This window comes from Macrobrachium nipponense, chromosome 2, assembly GCF_015104395.2.
Source record: "Macrobrachium nipponense isolate FS-2020 chromosome 2, ASM1510439v2, whole genome shotgun sequence".
NCBI classification, from domain to species: Eukaryota; Metazoa; Arthropoda; class Malacostraca; order Decapoda; family Palaemonidae; genus Macrobrachium; species Macrobrachium nipponense.
Window position 1 is genome coordinate 168,287,597 of NC_087201.1, and position 16,800 is coordinate 168,304,396.

Sequence of the window (16,800 nt, forward strand, 5' to 3'; positions counted from 1 at the left end):
AAATTTACAAATGTCTGCAAAGATCCCAAACTGTTCTCTAGTGATGCTAAAGGTTTGAATTGCCAGATTTTGAGATACAAGACAGCTAATAATTACATTAACCAGTCCAAGTTACCGGCCTTGAAATAACAAATTTTCTAAGACAATTTGTATTTTTTATAGCTACAAACCTTCAGTCTTAACAATAGGATAATTTCTAGCGTCTAGCTGGATCCGGTTAAATCACAGATGCAAGCAAGGAATCTTGTGAGATCTGGCAACGCGTGCATATATCGGGTAAAGAGTGGTCAAGGACCATGCACCTACGCCACCGCATCAGTCTTTCCCAACTCAGGATGTCTTAGCAGACAGAGGGGCAGCTAGAGGTGGGCAGTATATGTAATGTTAAGACCTCAGGTTTGTAGCTATGAAAAATACAAATTGTCATAGAAAATTTGTCTTTTGTTCATATGCGAACGAACCTTCGGTCTTAACAACAGGATAGACTCATACTTGGAGGGAGGTACAAGACATCCTCAACTGGCTGGGGGCCTACCCACCAGTCCAGCTCCAGAAGAAATAGCTTCTGGAGAGGGACTGAAGTTTGTGAGAAGCTAGATAAACTGAAATCTAACTACCCAAACACTGAGTGACGTACAATGATATATGGGAGAATCATTGTATAGGGAAACAAAGAGAAACGTTGACTGTCCAATAACATACCAACACACCAGGGTTTGCTATCACTCCGAACTCCCCCCTTGCCAAGGAGTGGAGCATATGCTACTGAATAGAGGGTTGGATATTTGTATACCAAGCGACCACACTATCAGTATGACTACCTCACTCACTTGTATCAGACCAGTCCAGCGAATGACATGTCTATTCCTTAACCCGCCCAAAGGGAGAAGGATAGGTACAAGAGACAGAAAGAGACCAGCCAACTCTCTCATTCTGTCATCCACACGATCATCTTTAGGTAAGATACAAAAGTGCTCTGTTAAGGGCAACTATGAGTTACACAACCTGTTGGGCAGCTACCACAGGACCCAGGGAAAATGTGTCCGTAGATCTTTGGGCAACATCCTTAAGATAGAAAGAGGTGAACGTGGACTGGCGTAACCAAGTACCAGCGCTCGGCACTCTATGTACAGCCAAGTTCTTTTTGAAAGCCAGAGAGGGACCAATACCCCTAACGTCATGCACTCTAGCCTGCGCAGACGTGGTGGTGGAATCATCAAAAGTCAAGTATGCCTCTCTGATGGCTTCCCGTATCCAAAAAGAGATAGTATTCTTCAACACCTCTTTCTTTGTATGTCCTGTGCTAACAAAAAGTCTGCAGCAGCCTGGTCTAAGGTGCCATGCCCTTTCAGTTTCCTGTTGAATTGAGTTGCAAAAAGGTCCAGCATGGGTCTCCCCCAAACCTGGAAGAGCTCGTCTGCCACCAGTTGAAGGGACCACTCTGTGCCTAGGATCTGATCCCAACGACTGAGTTTATCTGCAACCACATTCCGTTTGCCTGGGATATACCTGGCTGAGAGCTCTACTGAATAGCTAACCGCCCACTGGTGAACCTAGACAGTCAAGGCATGAAGTGGATGTGAAACCAGACCTTCCTGCTTGTTCACATAGACGACCACCAACCTGTGAGGGAGGCGTCTGAACACTGAAGGAAGTCCGGTGGTAGAGAATGCAGGACACCCTTCAAAAGATTTCGGTCGTCCAACCACCAACGAAGGTCTTTTCTTGCTTCCAGAGACAGAGGAACCTGTAACAGGGTGTGTCCCCACCGCAGACCAGAATGCCCCCAGTCTCCATTGTAGAGACTGAAGATGAAGATGCCCATGAGGGACCAGCTTCTCAAGGGAAGACAAAACTCCTAGAAGAACCTGCCACTGATGAGCTGACTGATGTGGTTCCGAGAGGAAGTCGCGTGCCACCACTCTTAACTTCTCTAACCTCTGATCTGACGGGAAAACTTGCAACCACCGCATCAATGACCATGCCCAGGTAGAAAATCCTTGACTGGGTACAAGGTTTGACTCATCATGGTTATACACAATGCCCAGTTCCAGACAAAACCGAAGCAGATGAAATCTGTCCTGCAGCAGCTTTTCCCTGGAACCTGCCAAGACCAACCAATTGTCAAGGTACCTAAGCAAACAGATCCCCTGAGCATAGGCCCAACTTGATAAGAGAGAGAAGACCCTTGTGAACACTTGAAGGGCTGTTGTCAGCCCGAAGCACAGGACTTTGAACTCGAAGGCCTTGTCCCCGAAAGAGAAGCAAAGGAATTCCTTGGGCCTCGGATGAATAGGGATCTGGAAGTATGCGTCCCTCAAGTCATCTATAGCATGAAGTCGCTTTCCCTCACACCTGCCAACACTGAACGCGAGTCTCCATCTTGAACCGTGTTCCTGATGAAGTGGTTCAAGGTGGATAAGTCAATCACAGGTCTCCAACCTCCCGACTCCTTGGGTACCAAGAAGATGTGACTGTAAAACCCCGAAGATGGACACACCACTTCTTCTATCGCATCCTCATCCAGCATCTTCTGCACTTCTCCTGAAGAGCCAAGAACTTCTGAGAATCTGGAGGATATGCCCTTTGAGCTGCGGCTTGTCCGAGAGAGGAGGAGGGAAGTCGAATGGCAGTAGGTACCCCACCAGAAGGACATCTGCCACCCACTTCACGCCCCACAACTCAGCCACTTGGCCCAATGGCCCGCCAAGCACCCCCCACCTGTGTCACAGGAGAGAGAGAGAGGCGTCAACCTACCGACGGCCACCCCCTTTACCTCCAGGCGACGATCTTCCTGATTGCTGCTGGGCAGGGAAAGGAGGAGGAGCTGGACGCCTCAGAGGACGAGACTCTGACTTAGACACAGCCTGGTGCACCAAGTTCTTGGTGTCAGCCCGGCGCTGGTCTATGCATCCTCCAGCTCAGTCTGAGGGAACAAAAATTGAGACTCCAACAGATCCCCATTCCTCGACGCCAGCAAGGATTCAGGGTCAACTGATCTTTCCATCCTGGATAAAGCTGCGTCTCTTCTAATCAGAAGGTTAGTCCACAAATTAAGGTGATCCATATATGAAAACGTCTTGCCTCCGGACTGCAACAAACTGGCAAGAGAGGACACAGTCACCAACCCTTCTCGAGACCTGTCAGAAGCTATCTTGGCAATGACCATAGACCAGAAGTCCAGCCAAGAAACTGTCTGCCGTATGGAGGCTGCCATTCCAAAGTCCATCCCGGCCGGCTTCAGACGAATGACGTCCGGGTTAAGATGAAACGACATCAAAAAGGCAGAGTTCGTAGCATAGTACTTATGCCTCAGGAGAGGCTGGGGTTGCAGCTTGGGAAAGCCCCTAGTGCAAAGCAAACCGTCCCGATCTGAAATAAGAGGTGTTAACCTTATGCAAGACCGACTGGACATGCCCTGACGAGGGAAGTTGAAACGAAAACTTGGGATCCTGTGTAGCTCCCAGCAAGGCTTCCAAGCAGGAAGGAGTGTAAGACAACCGAGTCTGAGTCCTACTCTCCAAATTGTTGAAACCACAAGAGAGATCGACGACTTCTGAAAAAGGAAGACAAAACTTGTGTCTCTCCCTCCGCCTGCTTTGGCAACGGAGACTGACGACGAGAAGGGTGTGCAGTCCATCTAAAACCACTTTTTTGTTCAAAATAACGGAAGAACCAGCAGCCAAACAGCCCAAAACACCAACTAACCTGTGCGGGCTGGACCCAAGCGCCGACTCTCGGGATGAACCAACCACAACACCAGAAACACCACTACGCCCTCGCCAACAGATTACTCCTTAACATGGCCGTGAACGGGCACAGACATGGCAGACGTATGAACGTGAGCTGGGGAGGAATCTCGAACACTCGAGAACGAATGAGAATCCCTCGGAGTCGAACTCTTGGAAGAACCAGGAAGAGGGGCAGGCAAACACTCATACTGCACCAACTCCGCGCTCACAAGCTTCGACCTCTTGACAGGTGCCTTGAGATCCTTACGGCGACGGATAGGCCCTGGAGAAGAAGAAGTGGGAGCGCCTGCAGCATGTGCACGGACGGGGGAGGTTGCAACACGCTCGTGACTCGATGCAGAGGGGCGAAGCAGTCACTGCAGATCGCACATGAGAAGATATACTGACAGTCTACGAAACACCAACACTCTCAGGAACACGGGCGTGTTGCTCCTCACTCGCAGGCAAATTAAGGGAACAGTCCTCAGCCTTCTAACGCTTGATACACCGACGCAGCAGAGGTGGGGGAGAAGGAGAGGAAGACAGCACTGGCTCCTTACACAATCTCTTCGCAGGAGGCAGGGGTGATGCAGCACGCTTGCTTCCAGTCCTCCCAACTCATCTACCAAAACAGAGTCCAATCTCTTAAGAACCGCCTGGCATAAAGCCTCAGACGGATCAGCAAGAGAAAGCTCCAACAACATTGAAGGGAGATGCAGCGAACAGGATGGCAGATATGACGTCACGGCAGCATCCCAGGCAGACTTATAAAGAAGATAGTAAATATCCTCTGGGAAAGAACTTCCTTAAAAGGTATATTAGCCAAAATACTCCTGACAAAAGTTGGTGAAATCAGGGATACTACTGCTAGAAAGAATAGTTTTAAATTTAATTTTTCAGTTAGTAAACTTTTCTGGTTATAGTGATATCAGGGAATGTCAGCATTAGCATAATTAATGTCCAAAGTTCAAGTGTTCATATTGAAAGAGAGATGGATTTGTTTATTATAAATTTGACAGGATAACTTACTGTTTGATTAAATCCCAGACCCAGTTAATATCATGAAAAATATATAGATTATTGCAAAGTCAACACAAGTACCAAAACAAACCATGCTGTTCTAAGAGCATTACTTAGTTGGCTAACCTTAATCTGGAAGTTTGCAGTAATCAGTTCATATTGCTCTACTACTGGACTGTTTGATAAATAGGGATTTGGCAATGGCCAGTTTATAGTCATATTACTCTACTACAGGACTGTTTGATAAATAGGGATTTGATGATGGCCAGTTGATAGTCATTTGAACCCTTGCCAAAGATATAGAAATCTTTGGTATTAATATGATGTCTGAATGTTCTAATTTTTGTGCTCTGTCATGTTTGAAAAAGGTTAGCATTTGGGAATGATGGATCAGAGTATACTGTACTGTGATTTTGAATAGTTTTGGTATTTGGAAAGAATGGAGGATGATTGGTCATTGAAAAGTATTAGTGGGAAGGAGGAGAGAAAGACCTAGAAAGGGTTGGATAGAAGGGCAAGATTTATGCTAGGTGGGGCGAAAGGCGCAATGTGTGTAGGGGATTTCAATAAGCTGCTGATGATTTGTGTAACAAAATAGCCTTTCCCTCAGTGTTTTCAGCCCCCAATATCATGCCTGTGAAGTGCACTTATATAGCTTGGATAGCTCATACTGTAAGCAGGTAAAAAGTGTGTTTTCTTTTCCGGTGCTTGCTTCAGTGCCAAGACCCATCTCCAGACACATCAAACAGGACGGGATTTTGCAAGTATTAGTTGCTCTTGTTTGCAGTTAAAACTTTATGGAAAAAAATAAGGAATCCTTCCCTTCCAGTTCCTCTGCTCTTGGCTGCCACTTCATTTGTCATGTCGTCAGTGATTCATTATCCTCTGAGAATATTACATATAGCCTTCTGGCTTAGAAAAACATAGAAAAGGGATGTTCCTTCATGAGATAAAAATAGCCCATGAAATTTATTTTCTGGTTATGTCGGCATTCTTTTGCCGCAATACATCTGTGAAGCAAGCCTAACATTTGGTAAGCTAGAGATACGAAACCTTCTACGTACTACTACTGTACAAGAATGTCTCTGGCAAAAATGGCACTTCTATATATGTTCTCTTGACTCTTACATACTTATCTTCCAGTTTTACTTATCTCGCTGGTTTAATCCACTGAATATTGTCACATTCACAGTTGAAATACGTACTGTACTCTAGCCCCATTAGGATTTGAACAATATCTTTTTTTTTCTTGTCAGTGTCTTTCGGTTCAACTAAGTTGGGTGACCTCATAACTAATTACTTAGGGTTTCCTTCCAGTTAGATAGATAATATCAGATTTAATCTCTTTCATGCAAGTAGTTATTTTGCACTGTACGATAATGTTTTATTTGATATGATCAGGTGTAAATTTGAAAAACCCCTTGTCTATATACATGCAAACTCTTGCCTCTCCATCCCCTACAATATGGCACAGACACCTGAGCAAAGCTTAATACAAAATGGAGTGTGTGAAAGTCATGGGGATCATACCTTCACTAAGGGGATCCCTCACTAACTAGACTGACAGGACCACTCAATTTTTTTTAGGATTATGTACGTATGTTTCAAATTAAAGTGCAAGGCTATCTGTCTAAGGCAGTGGTTTGTTTATGTATATATGACCAGATTTTTTTTTCTTCATATAAAATCCTAACTCGTGACCTTAAACAAAATTCTTGACATCAACCTTTCGTTTTAGACAACTGATGTCCCCAGACCCTATGTACTTAAACATTTATGAGGTAGTTTTCAATTGCCAGCCTTCAACCCATAATTTTTCCCCCTCTCATAGGCACTGGGAAGAGGAAAAAGGTTACAGGAGGTGTTTTAGAGATCAATATAGTTAATGCAGACTAAAGAATGGTTACCACTAGTGGTTTGAGATTCCTGGTCGATGGTAACACGTTAAACCGAAACAAAGATCATTGATCAATTATGGCCAAACCGTAATGAAATGAGGTCTCCGGTGGGGCTGTTACACTCCTCTCCATGTGTGTTTAATTTCCGCATATCTGCCAAGTCTATAACAATGGAGAGATAAAACTATTTTTCCCATTACAGATATCAAATATTTTTTTCATTATGCAGAATTCTAAGTCAGTTACATATGTTCACAATTGATAAAGTTTTTTATGCTATAACAAGAAATGGTATCATATTTTCTGTCAACATAGCATCTCATTTTGTTGCTGTTGTCAATATTTCAAACAGCTCCATGTGCGTTTAAATCCACAGACGAGTATCTTAAGTCTGTCTGCAGGGAAGCACTTTCGGTGTTCATGGCTTGTTTGGAGACATTTCCCCTTCCTACAGACATCTTGATTTCTTAATATCATAGGTAAAGAATAAATTAGTTAGCAAGGAAATAGGAAATAAAGCATAACATAGAGTAAGTTAGACGAGTGAGAAAATAATCGTATACGAACAGATCTCTCTCTCTCTCTCTCTCTCTCTCTCTCTCTCTCTCTCTCTCTCTCTCTCTCTCTCTCTCTCTCTCTCTCTCTCTCTCTCTCTCTGCAGATCAAATTCTGGATTACATTGATAGAAACCACTTGTTAAACAGCCAACACGATTTCAGACAAAACAGATCCTGCCCATCAAGCCTCTTGGAGTTTTTTCATAACATGCTTGGTATTTATGACAGGAGTAGAGCGATAGATATACTGTACTTAAATTTCCAAAAGGCCTTTGACAAAGTTCCACACAAGAAACTGATGACAAAACTAGAGCTTTAGAAGTTGCAGATGAAATAGCAGTCTGGATCGAAGACTGGCTAACTAATAGAAAACAGTCATAATAAATGGTGAAGAATCAGAATGGGCAGATGTGACAAGCAGGGTTCCTCATGGTTCTGTCCTTGGCCTGTTCTTATTTTTTTATTTTACATTAATGACATGTAGGCTTAACTAGCAGGATAGCCAAATTTGCAGATGACACCAAACTAGGTGTAAATGCAGCAGACCCAGATACAGTGAAAAGTTTAATAAATGATCCAAGAAAGATAGAAGAGTGGTCAAAAAGATGGAAGATGCCTTTTAACCTGGATAAATGTAAAGTGTTATAAATAGGAACAAACAACCCTCATGCCAACTACATGTTACTTGGGAATGACAAATAGTGTAGAACAAGAAGAGGACCTTAGAGTCATTATTACCAAGGACATAAAATCCACGAAACAAAGCATGAAAACTGAAAAGAAGGCGCAGAAATTAGTTGGATACATATAGAGGCAGTTCAAATGCAGAAACAAGGAAACAGTGCTGCAGCTGTACGCTTCAATAGTTAGACCACATCTTGAATATGCAGTACAGTTTTAGTCACCAACACTAAGAAAAGACATAAATAGACTAGAAGAGGTACAAACAAGACCATAAAGTTAATTCCATCCATCAGGCAAACAGGTTACCAAAGACAACTAGGGAGCCTGAACATGTATGACTTAGAAACAAGACGATTGCAACGACAACTAATACATAGAAACATTCAAAATACTGAAAGACATAATAAAAGTAGACAGTAACCTCTTCATATTAAGTGAAAACCAGACAAGAAATAATGGATAGAAAAACTAGAACTGAAGTGATACAACACATCCCATTGTGGGAATTTCTTCGCATACAAGATATGTGACATATGGATTAAACAACAGCAGTGTGGAAGAGTTCAAAAGAAAGCTAGACATAATCATTAGAATACTGTGAATGAATTTTAAAACCTGCTCCTAGAGATAAGCGAGCACAAGATGTCTCTTCGGATGGACTAATAAGTCTTTGAGACATCCTAATCCTTGTAACTCCTCGTAACTCTCTCTCTCTCCTTCTTTGACAAAATAGTAATTGATTGGAAACAATGACTGAATATTGCTTGAATATCTCATATTTCTGCAGCATTAAATAACTACTTTTAAGTATCTAATTTTGTAATGATAAATGTACATCTACAAGTACATACTGACAAAATAGTTAAGATGGACATATGTTAGAATTTTAAAGAACTAAGATTTAGAAGAGAGGGAGAGAGAGAGGGCAGGGTGGCATAGGAAGGAGATTCAATACCTGGAAATGAAAAACCACCCTTACAATCTTATAATTATAGCCTCAGGGTTTGTCTCAAAGACGTTAAAATGTCTGTCACACACGTTCAAACGTCTGTCACACAAGTGTAAAGTTGTTGTTTTGTAAAATTGGCAACAGGGCAGATCTTTAAACGTCACACCAGAGAGGTCTCTTCATGGTCATAAAACTAGAGGAAACCTTCTTGACAGCCATCCCCAGGTAGTCACAGGAGCAGAATCAGGACATGACATATGGAGAACTGCTGATTGAATGTGGTGAATGAATTAAGTCCTTGGCAGATTGATTGCCATTTAAAGGAAAATCATTGTGCCCTGCTTCTATTGGCTCATCAGGAGCTTTTCATTTCTGGCTGAGGAAACAGTATATTTCACAGGATCTGTGGAAGATGAATCATGCACCATTTTTGATCATGGATCTTTTACATATGGCTCCATGATCATTCTAGAGTCTTCATGTCAGTTACGGTTGCCTTTTTATTCTTGGCAATGGTTTTGTTCTTCCTTGTGCCTCCATGTTGGCTCGGCCATGGTATTTCAATCAATGATTATGATTTTAATCAGCAGTGCTTATCTTGAAGCCACTTGAATACTTAATATAATTCAGAACTTAGGAATGTTACAAAATAGAGAAGAGTAAGGCCTCTCAAAGCATAGGGCAGGAGGTGATTTAGTAAAAAGCTGCAGTATGTACTTCCTTAACAGCCTAACATTACAGAAGCAAAGCAACATGTCCATATCTACTGTACTTATAGTTATTCCAGCAATGGATGACCAAAAAGGAAGAAACCTAAGGATATTTTTATTAGTGTGCATGGATTCTTGGTCTAAGGAAGAAGAGAAGTCTAAGATTAGCCTAACGAAAGTGTTTGGATGATCACCAGAGTGATAGCCATTGGCTGCAAATGAGCACTGGTGTACAAATGCTATTACTGTACTGTACCAATTATTGTTATGTACATTAATGTACCGTGAGAAGTCTTAAGGGTGCAGTCCAGCAAAGCAGCAATGATACATAAAAGCAAATGGCATGTAAGTTAAATAATAATGTATACAGATACTGTTGCTCTGTAGATGCCAACATGTTCTCATCTAGTTTAGATACCTGGCTGATGGTTTCATCCCTGTTTCTCTCACCTCTGGCACAATCCCTTGTGATCCTTATGACTTCCTTACTCCTAGGTAACTGACTGAGTTGTTGAAAGTTATTTTGCGGTTCCAGAACAAATTCACCGTAACTGTATTAAAATTTATGATATCCTTTATTGCAAAATAGTATAATTGAAGAGAATATATTATGTTATTTATACTGAAATATTTTGTTTGGGAGAAACATTACTGCATTGCAAGTTAATTTGGACAGGAGTTAGTGATTGTCTATACTTATGAGCAAACAAAAGATGGTTTTGATGTGATGTGAATTGTTTCATTTTGTTGAATATACAGTATTAAATGAAAATGTTATAAAACTATGCATGTAGAGTATGTATATATAAAACTGATTTATATATTTTATTAGTTCTTAGATTTTTCATTGGTAAGGTTTTTAGTTCTTCCATGTAAATATGTTTGCGATTCCTATCTTTCTTTACTTATTTCTCTTCCCAGTATGGGACTTTTTTTTTCATTTTTCAGTCACAGTTTTATAAATGGAATGCTTGTTTTTGCATATGTTAACACCTTGTTATTGGTTCAGAATTTTTTGGATGTTTAAGTGTTAAGGAAGTGACGTTTATTGAACTGAACAGATGTCTAATTATGTGGGATTTGAATCATCTGATAAGGCGTTGTTTCTCCTCTTGTCCATAGGTACGCACGACTCTTCGGTGTCAGCATCCGAGACCGTTTAGTTGCTCAGACGCAGGTTTTGATTCGCAGTCACGAAGACCCAGATATTCAGCGCCAAGCCAATAGGTTATATACTGCTTTAAAGGATTAGCTAGATAATGAAACTTAAAATATAACTCACTGTGATGACCTTTCCTTTTAACGTGCATTATTATTAAAGTGTTATTTTTGTGAAGCCGTAAAGGGGCAGCAGATGAAAAGCAAGCCGATGATTTTAGCAAACTCACAAGTGAATCTTCATCTTTTGAGTTTATTGCATTAAAACTTTGAAATCTCGTCGATTCTGTATAGTTGATCGCAGTTTTATGCTGTTTTATGTAAGAACTTACACACACTGCTTCAGCATGAAAAGCAAGGCAACGCTTCAGATGTGTTTTGCATTATCAGACTGTAGTACAGTATTTTGGAAGTCTGGTGTATGTAATGCGTAGGGCTTGAAATATTTGCTTGGTCAGATTGGGTATGAGGATTAGGTAAGATCATTTCAGGTTTCAGTGAAGCATGTACTACGTTATCTTTGCCTCTTTGATGTAAGATGGAAAATCTTAGCACAATATCTGCATGATGCCTCTGACTTTACCTCAACAAAGAGAATCTAGTGGTAACCATTCCGTATTGCATTTAATAGTATTGTTTTGGTGCATACAGATCTTCAAGGTTTGACTAGTTTGTTATCCGGAAGCATTGAAGCTCATGTCTTTATAGCTGTTTAATTATAGATTAATTATACCAATGGCAAAACTTGCTACCTATGCAGGTTGTATGATATTAATAAATGACGATGTGTGAATTCATGAGTCAACAGAATATGAATGTGTTCAAATAGTATGTATAGTAGGTTACATATGACATTTATTTTTCATGATCGGTTGTCCTATTTGCTGGATGAGAAATGTATATGTGTGAATGTTATTGTAGTTGTGTAGTATATATTGTTCACCTTTTCTTTAGCCAGTGTTTCAGTAAGGTGTCATGTTTCCGATGTAAATAAAACAGACCACTTCAATATCTGGACAGCCTCCGCATAGTGTAAAACTCCAACTCTCTGTGGTGTCATCATACTTAATACCTGTACTATACCTAAACAGATTAATCACAGTATAATGTATTATAAATATTACTCACTATGAATTTTAAAGCCTCCAGCTCTTGTGCCACTAAAGCTACCACAAGCAGTTATCAAACACTATAAAGGCTAATATTATTCACATGTAATTCACACAGGTGCTTATATTTATTTCAGTAATTTTTGTATATTGTCAGGAGCTGTAAAAAATAATTTATTATACAAATTTAATTCATGCCATTTGCCTGATTTGTGAATAACTGTTGTTACTTAAGAAATATACACAAATGCTGCATTGGTAATGCATTTGGGAAGTCAGAATTACTTATACTCTGCTTAGTAAATAGTATTATATATTTAATACAATGCACCAAATAAAATTACTTTTAATCCTAAAAAAGGGTGTTGCAGTAGACCCTTCTCCTACCCCCCAAAGCAATATAATCCCATATGCGTTGCATTTGCATATGATTTGAATATCTGTCAATTGAAAGATAAAAAAACCATTAGCCCCAAATATTTCAGATACTAGTGTCATACAAAAGTAGCAGAAGATCCGTTACAGTCCTGTATTCCCTGTTTGTGAGAACTAGACAGAATTAATGCACTGGATAAAGAAAAATCAAGGTTTATAAAATAAGTAAGATATAGTTCCTCAAGCCTTGGTAACTGTAAAGTCTTTTTCTGCCACGTGTATTCTGGCACCCTGTGAGGTTCTCTTGTATATAAATACTCTTGTGTATATCATTTCCAATGTCATTGTCGTGTCGAGAGAGTACGAGTTTGTAAATTACTATCATTATTGTATGTTTTACACTTAGTTGATGGTACTACACCTGTTGTAAATGTTTCTTTTTTCAGTTGATGGTACTACACCTGTTACCTTTGTGACAAATTAGATCATTCTCAGTTCTTTCAATTTTATGGTAGTATTTGTGTCATTGACATTCCTTATGATTTTAGAACAGTTCTGGTTTTTACAAAGCACTGGAGAAGAGGGAGAGTCATGTGAAGTTGGTATTTACAATAGTATGTATTTTTAGATATTTATTTGTCAACTTGCTTTTAAGTATTGTTCCCAATGTTTCTATTTAATTTTGTACATTTCATTACAGAAGTAATCACTTTAATTGTTTTGTTTATGCACATAACTCCACGGATCAGGTACAGCAACAAACGTCAACACTTTTGACAAATCACATTATTTGACTGCATTTCTCTCTTTGTTCACCCGAAAAAAATGGAAGTAACATTAATATATCTTGAAGTAAAAAGAGGGGATGTGAAATTCTTGATTGTATTATCACAGTATCATGTACATGTAGGCCTGTAGTAAATAACAGTTAGTATACTATCCTGATTAAGTGCAATCTGATTTAAGGAATATCTTATTCAGCACCTGAATTTGGGACACAGCTTACAGCCCAATTCAATGTACAAAATAACTTGCAGTATTCTAGGTGTGAAATAACAAATGCTTTCATTTGGGGAAATTTTTTGCCAACATGGAAGAAGCAGCTTCCCAGGACAAACAGAACTATTCATTGGAACTCTCTTCCTTGCTGCTAGATTTTGTTTGTGTCACTGTTAAGTACTACCATCCATATACGTATTTCCTTTTATGGAGCACATACTCTTTGAAATTGAAGCCATTGGAGGAGAGGGAACTTTCGCACACAATCCTGTGAGTGTGTGAACCTATATTTTTATAGGCACTGTTTATCAAGGTTGAATGAGTGGTTACCCAAAACTGACTTGATAACAACTGTGATCATCAACAGTGGAAATATACAGGCAGTCCCCGGGTTACGACGTTCCGAGGTTAAGGCGCTTCTCAATTATAGTCATCAGACATTATTTCCAGGGTTACGATGCCTACAACGCTCATCTGGCAGATGAAATATGACACCAAAAATGCAAAATAATCAATGTTTGAAGGTTTTTTTGATGAAAAATGCAATAAGAATGCAGTTTACATAGTTTTCAATGCACCCAAAGAATTAAAAGTAAGGTTTTATTAGGATTTTTAACGATGTTCCAGCTGACAATGATTTTCGGGTTACAACGGAACCCTGTCGTAACCTGGGGACTACCTGTATTGGTTATACAGTGACTCGATACAGGCAGTCCGCGGTTATAGGCAGGGGTTCAGTTCTCGGCAGGCTGCTGATAAACAAGAACCGTCATCAACCAAAACTCTGCAATTTATGGCGCTTACGGCACTGAGTTTTGGTCAATGGCACCTGTTAGGTATGTTGTGGCACCCTAACTCTTATAAGGGAAAAACTCTCTATCGCAAAAGTATATATAATGTTCTAAAGGGTCCACAATAATACAAAGTGTTAAGAGTCCGTGTATAATTTTTAAGACTTTACTAAAAGCTTTCGAACCCTTCCCTGGGTTCATCTTCAGTCCCCCCCCCCCCCCCCCCCCAATTTTTTTTTTTTTTTTTTTTTTTTTAATTTTTTTTTTTTTTTTTTTTTTTTATATTGAAGATGAACCCAGGGAAGGGTTCGAAAGCTTTTTGTAAAGTCTTGAAAATTATACATGGACTCTTAACGCTTTGTATTATTGTGGACCCTTTAGAACATAACTCTTATCATTGGCACCATAACTGAACTTTGGCCCTTTATGACCCCATAAATTGCCAATTTTTAGCACCAAAAAACCGGATCACCATTAACCAAGTCTGCCGATAACCGGGGACTGCCTGTACGTACAGAAAAAGTAAAATCTGTATACTGACCATATGTCCGAGTTGACACTATTCCACTGAGCTCATGTGGAAAGTTCATTCTCTTTTCAGACAGCTTTTGTTTTTTTCCTGTCTTAGAACCTTTTTCTGTAAAAGGTAGATCCATTACTTTTTTCAGGAATAAGTTCCCCTTTGTTCCCCTTTCTATTTTTTTCTTTTTTATTTAGACTGGCCTAAATAGGGCATTTGATTGCCTGGGCTGTGGATTTTGCTCTTAAAAAACATTGTGAATTTGTTATTTCATAGGAGATAATGCCTTAGGATACACAAGACTTAAGTTTTATATTATTAATATATTATTAATTTTACAGTAGTTCAAGGATTTCCTTGTATGTACTATACAGTACATATTTGTAAGTGTGATCATCATGCCTTGACGCACACCCAGAAGTCTAAGAAACTTGAAATTGTGACATTTTTGTGGTTGGGATAACTATTTCTGCTGTAATTAAGGAGTAGGACTTCATTTTACAGGCTTAAAGTGCAAATGATAAGAATACTAAATCTAAAAGTTTTGCCTAAAAGTTGAAGAAGAAGTTTACCCAATAATACCTTGAAAAAATTCATTACAGCGAGGACAAACCGCATAGAGCCCTAGGCCTACCCATATGGGGGCCCTGAAAGATCAGACTGCAGGTTTAATGCCAGTGGTGGATTGTTTGCCCAGTTCTGAACTCACTATATCATTACAACTACAGGATAATTTAGAGGGGGGTAAAATGATGTGTAGAGAGAGTGGTACCTTTACTGTAAAGCTTAAGACTGCAAAGTAGATGAGAGATGCTTCCTCTGGAAGACCCTGCCTAACAATGCAAAGTGTGAGAGGTTTCAATTTTCTTTACCAGAAAGATGAAATGAGTAAAGATAGACTTCATTCACCCTAAGTGTAACAGCAAATAGTTGCACAGGATCATTCATATAGTTGTTGAGAATAAAACAACTCAACTATAGCAATTGGGTTCTAGTAGTTTAAAAGCTGTTCTGTTCACATAAGGTGCAGTCTCTCCAAAATGGCAGGGTCGTAGCAATAATTTTGCCAGCAAACACACTTTGTATCAACCCAGGGATCTGGGTATTAATGCAGACTTTAGGAGGCATTAAAGGAGATTAACGCAGGGTGACTTCCTGCCTGTGAATTTTCCTGTAACCGATAGCAAACAAAATGCTGAGGGGTAGCATAATCTGCAATCATGTAGCTAAATCAGGAAGAATGTGGATGGAGTGATTGCCCAAACTGACAGCATTGGGTGGAACAATGTCATTGACAAAAATAAAAAAAATCCACCAACAGAAAAGAAGCGTTGTTGCTGATATAAAAGCCTTTGGTGAAAGAGAGTACAAGATTCTTCTAGAGGGAAGGAGAAATTTTCAGGAATGAGAAAATGACTTGACACAAACTTGACACTAAAGATGCTAGATATTGTGTCCAGTCAGGTTGGCATATCAGTTCAGAAGTGCACGTTGTTAGTGTGTCAGGATTAAGGGAGAAGAATGAAGGTACAGCGGGACAATCTTTGTTGATGATCGCCTGTTTTACAACGTAGACAATACATGGAAACCTGCAGTTGTTCCACTTTCGACTTTATGAAATCAGGTGCCAGGATGCTCAGTATCTAACTAGGAGTACCTGCCCCTGGGCCACTTTATATGTTCTTAGGATGTGATTCCAACTGCAAATATATATGGCATTAAGCTTGACACACATTTGTGGAAACTGTTGTATGGTTGCTTGTCAGACCTGCTGTTGTTCCTCATCACCAATAAAGTACTGTATGTACTGTATTTTTTATATACAAATAATTATATTTTTCCTAATGGAGAATATTTTATTTGAGTATTCTAACATGACAATAGTATATAGATGTTCATTTTGGGAGACTTGATTTCTATAGGTGCATGTACCCTGAGAAACATGATTTAGGAGAGATTAATCTATTGTTGTAAAATTCTCGGCTGAATTGGTAAGCTAAATTGAACTTTGACTGTGTGAATGATAGTTCTGGATTAGTTTGGCCATTGTTCCACACTATTCGCCACCAGATATCTAAGAGTTGTCAACAACCAGGTCTCATTACTTTACTTTATCTTCCTCCCACTGGCCAGTGGCGTAAGGCTGATACAGTTCCTCTCCATCTTTCGCTATCCTGAGCCATTTCCCTCGCTTCCTCTAGGTTCTGGATTTCATCTTCAAGATATCTGACAATTATTTCTATCCACCTCGTTCTTGGCCTACCCAGCGGTCTTCTTCCTATTTGTACTGCTCTCAGTT

At 39.9% G+C, this 16,800-nt stretch overlaps 1 protein-coding gene across 4 annotated transcripts in view; it reads left to right on the forward strand.

Moving 5' to 3' along the window:
* LOC135221120 (uncharacterized) overlaps nt 1-12,902 on the forward strand; it is an 84,000-nt gene extending 71,098 nt beyond the window's left edge. For all 4 annotated transcript variants that reach the window (XM_064258938.1, XM_064258937.1, XM_064258940.1 and 1 more), the window contains one exon: nt 10,672-12,902. In XM_064258938.1, coding sequence (XP_064115008.1) covers nt 10,672-10,801 — 130 coding nt within the window. In that variant the 3' untranslated portion in view covers nt 10,802-12,902. The remainder of the gene's footprint in view (nt 1-10,671) is intronic.
* Nucleotides 12,903-16,800: the final 3,898 nt, after the last annotated feature.